A 3,263-nucleotide genomic window follows, 5' to 3' on the forward strand; every position below is an offset into this window, starting at 1 on the left:
ACTATTAGTTCAAACGACAATTTAATCGTAAGTGAATCCTCATCTACATTAGGAATGGGTTGGAACCCATCTACTGATCATTTGCACTTTCCATTTAACGTTCCAGCCCCATCTAATGACGAAATTCTGACTAAGAGATCGATTCTCTCATCTCTATTTAAAATATTTGATCCTTTAGGTTTGCTGAGTCCCTGCGTGATCAATGCAAAAATAATTTTGCAGCGTTTGTGGTCGCAAAACCTGGCTTGGGATGATCCAATCCCCAATGTTATTCAAAGAGATTGGAATACATTCGCAAACACCATACCTTCGCTTTTAAATCTAAACATTCCCAGACGCGTCCTGTGCGATGAACCTGTATCCATAGAACTCCATTCTTTCAGTGATGCGTCACAAAATGCATATGGTGCTTGTGTCTATTTGCGTTCCGAAGATTCTGAAGGCAACGTAACCATAAATCTTCTCTGTTCCAAATCTAAAGTTGCCCCAATAAAGGCCACCACTATTCCCCGGCTAGAGCTGTGCGCCGCTCTTCTGGCAGCCAAGCTAGGTAAGGCAGTTAGCGAATCAATTAGATTTAATATACAACCCCGGCAAGTACACTGGTGCGATTCAACGATCGTGCTGAGTTGGCTCCGTTGTAGTTTTCAAAATCTAAAAACGTTTGTTGCAAATCGCATATCAGAAATATGTGAACTCACAAATTCTGCTTCTTGGCGTTACGTGCCAACCACAGCTAACCCTGCTGATCTGATATCCAGAGGTGTTAGTCCAGATCAACTAGGTTGTACAACTCTGTGGTGGTCAGGCCCATCATACCTCACTGAACCCGAAGGTGATTGGCCTATCTTAAATTTTCATAAAATCAATTCACCTGAATTACCAGAAACTAAAACGAATTATGTATCCAACTGTACTATTTCTAACCTAACTTCTAATAAAGACTCTGTAATATACTTTAAAAACTACTCCAGTATAACTAAATTAAAACGCATATTTGCTTATATGTTGCGTTTCCTACACAATACCAGGAATACACAGAAACAAATTACGGGCTCTCCATCAGCTGAAGAGCTAAATTCAGCTTTCATTCATTTGTGTCGTTTATCTCAACGCGAATCGTTTTTACTTGAATATGACTTACTTGCATGTAAAAAATCACTAAGTCCTAAATCTCCCATTTTATCATTGTCTCCGTTCTTTGGTGATGATCGAGTTATACGAGTGGGAGGTCGATTAGATACATCCGATTTTAACTTTGACAAAAAACATCCAGTACTTTTACATTCTACACATCATTTCACCAAAATTTTGTTTGAATATGAACATAAACAAAATTTACACGCTGGCCCACAGCTACTATTAGCTATAATTCGCGAATTTGTATGGCCTATAAATGGTAGGCATTTAGCTCGACGTACAGTCCGTAACTGCTTTAAATGTAGAAGACTACAGGGTAAAACTATGAAGCCCATGCTATCAAATCTACCGTCCCAACGTCTCACGCCAAGCTTTCCATTTCAAACTGTTGGCCTCGATTTCGGGGGCCCTTTTTATATTGTAAACAAAAGGGGTCGCGGCTCAGTACTTGTAAAATGTTATCTTTGTTTGTTCGTTTGTTTACGATACAAATGTGTACATCTCGAAATTGTTAGTGATCTCTCAAAGGATGCCTTTGTCATGACGTTTCGCCGTTTTGTGTCACGAAGAGGCAAGCCGGCCGAGGTGTTCTGCGATAACGGACGCAATTTTGTTGCTGGCGCAAAAGAAATTAACCACTTTTTAAAGGCTAATGCAGCCTCTTTATCTGACGTTGCAAGTGAAGATGGAATAAAATTTTTATTTTCTCCACCTTACGCACCTCACTTTGGCGGAATCTTTGAAGCCGGTATAAAATCCGCTAAGTACCATATTAAACGCGTTATGGGTAACTCGCACTTAACTTTTGAAGAGTTAGGTACTCTTTTTGCACAAGTAGAGGCCGTAATGAACAGCCGTCCGCTTTGTCCCCTGTCATCCTCTCCTGATGATTTCCTCTGCCTAACTCCCGGGCACTTCCTCATTGGTCGAGCTCTCGTCGCGATACCCTCACCTGATGTGGAAGACTGCAACCCTAACAACCTGCAACGCTACGCAAGGCTACAACAAATACATCAACACTTTTGGCGACGTTGGCAGCGCGAGTATATTGCTGAGTTGCAACAACGCCACAAATGGAAAACCAATTCGTCCAACCCAAACGTAGGAGATTTGGTAATTCTACAAGAAGACGATGTCCCTCCTCTCTGCTGGAAGCTCGGTCGAATCTCAAGATTATTTTATGGACCCTCTGATCATATAGCACGAGTTGCTGATGTAACCACGCGAGGAGGATGCGTGCGCCGCCCCTTGGTTCGTCTGTGTCCCTTGCCTACTTCTGAAGAATTAGAAGTTTGAAAATTGAAGATTTTCAACGCGGGCAGTATGTTAACGCCTGACGTTAAAGTGTTGGCAAAAGTGTGCATCAAAAATCGTACTATGAACAATTATCTTTTTTTTTTGACAACCTTCACTTCTCCACTAATTTTCTTAACGCAAGCATTGTTCAAATTTTAAAATTACAAAAACGCTGTATAAAGTGCCAATACAAGCTTAAACGAAGTTCGGGAGTTTCATTTGTGTACACCTGTGCATGAACAGCTCCTTATAATAAAATTTAGGCGCTATTTATAAAAATGCATCTTCATGCGTGAACAGCCACCCTTACAGGTGGATGATTTTCTTCAAAATTAAATGGGACCACTGTGGAGGTACCCTCTCTCCAACAAAAAAGAATCATCAAAATCGGTTCACAAATGGCGGAGTTATCGCGTAACATACATACAAAAAAACATACAGTCGAATTGAGAACCACCTCCTTTTTTGAAGTCGGTTAACAAAGTATGAGAAATACTTATTTTATTTTATTATTCGGTGCAAACCGCCGCGCGCCATGTACAGAGACACACATTCGCATATTAATGAATGGTGCGTTGGGACGACTAGTATTTGCAACACAAGTGCATCGCGACGTTATAGAAATGAGAGCTTCCGTACACGGCGGGCGGTGCGCACACGTAGAAGCCTCGCTGCGACGTCCGTATGGAGTTATCATATTTGTCTTATACTATATGTGGTTTGGTTGAGTACTTATAAAACTTTTTGTATGAAACAGCATATTTTCTTTTCCTGATTCACAAGGGTTCCCACAGTAAAAGCTGTTCTTATAGATTATGATAAGTAAC

General features: G+C 40.8%; 2 protein-coding genes across 2 annotated transcripts in view; both read left to right on the plus strand.

Moving 5' to 3' along the window:
- The window catches only part of LOC113237982, a 2,866-nt gene extending 2,082 nt beyond the window's left edge, over positions 1–784 (plus strand). The window contains exons 2-3 of the mRNA XM_026474699.1: positions 336–550; positions 762–784. Of these exons, the coding sequence (XP_026330484.1) occupies positions 336–550; positions 762–784 (238 nt within the window). The remainder of the gene's footprint in view (positions 1–335; positions 551–761) is intronic.
- Positions 785–1,060: 276 nt separating this feature from the next.
- On the plus strand, positions 1,061–2,606 carry LOC113237817. Its single transcript, XM_026474498.1, has one exon. It carries the CDS (start codon positions 1,465–1,467, stop codon positions 2,434–2,436), a length of 972 nt encoding a protein of 323 aa, XP_026330283.1. The 5' UTR covers positions 1,061–1,464; the 3' UTR covers positions 2,437–2,606.
- The last annotated feature ends 657 nt before the right edge of the window (positions 2,607–3,263 follow it).

This window comes from Hyposmocoma kahamanoa, unplaced genomic scaffold (assembly GCF_003589595.1).
Source record: "Hyposmocoma kahamanoa isolate Upper Pololo Valley unplaced genomic scaffold, ASM358959v1 94, whole genome shotgun sequence".
In the NCBI taxonomy this organism is placed as follows: Eukaryota; Metazoa; Arthropoda; class Insecta; order Lepidoptera; family Cosmopterigidae; genus Hyposmocoma; species Hyposmocoma kahamanoa.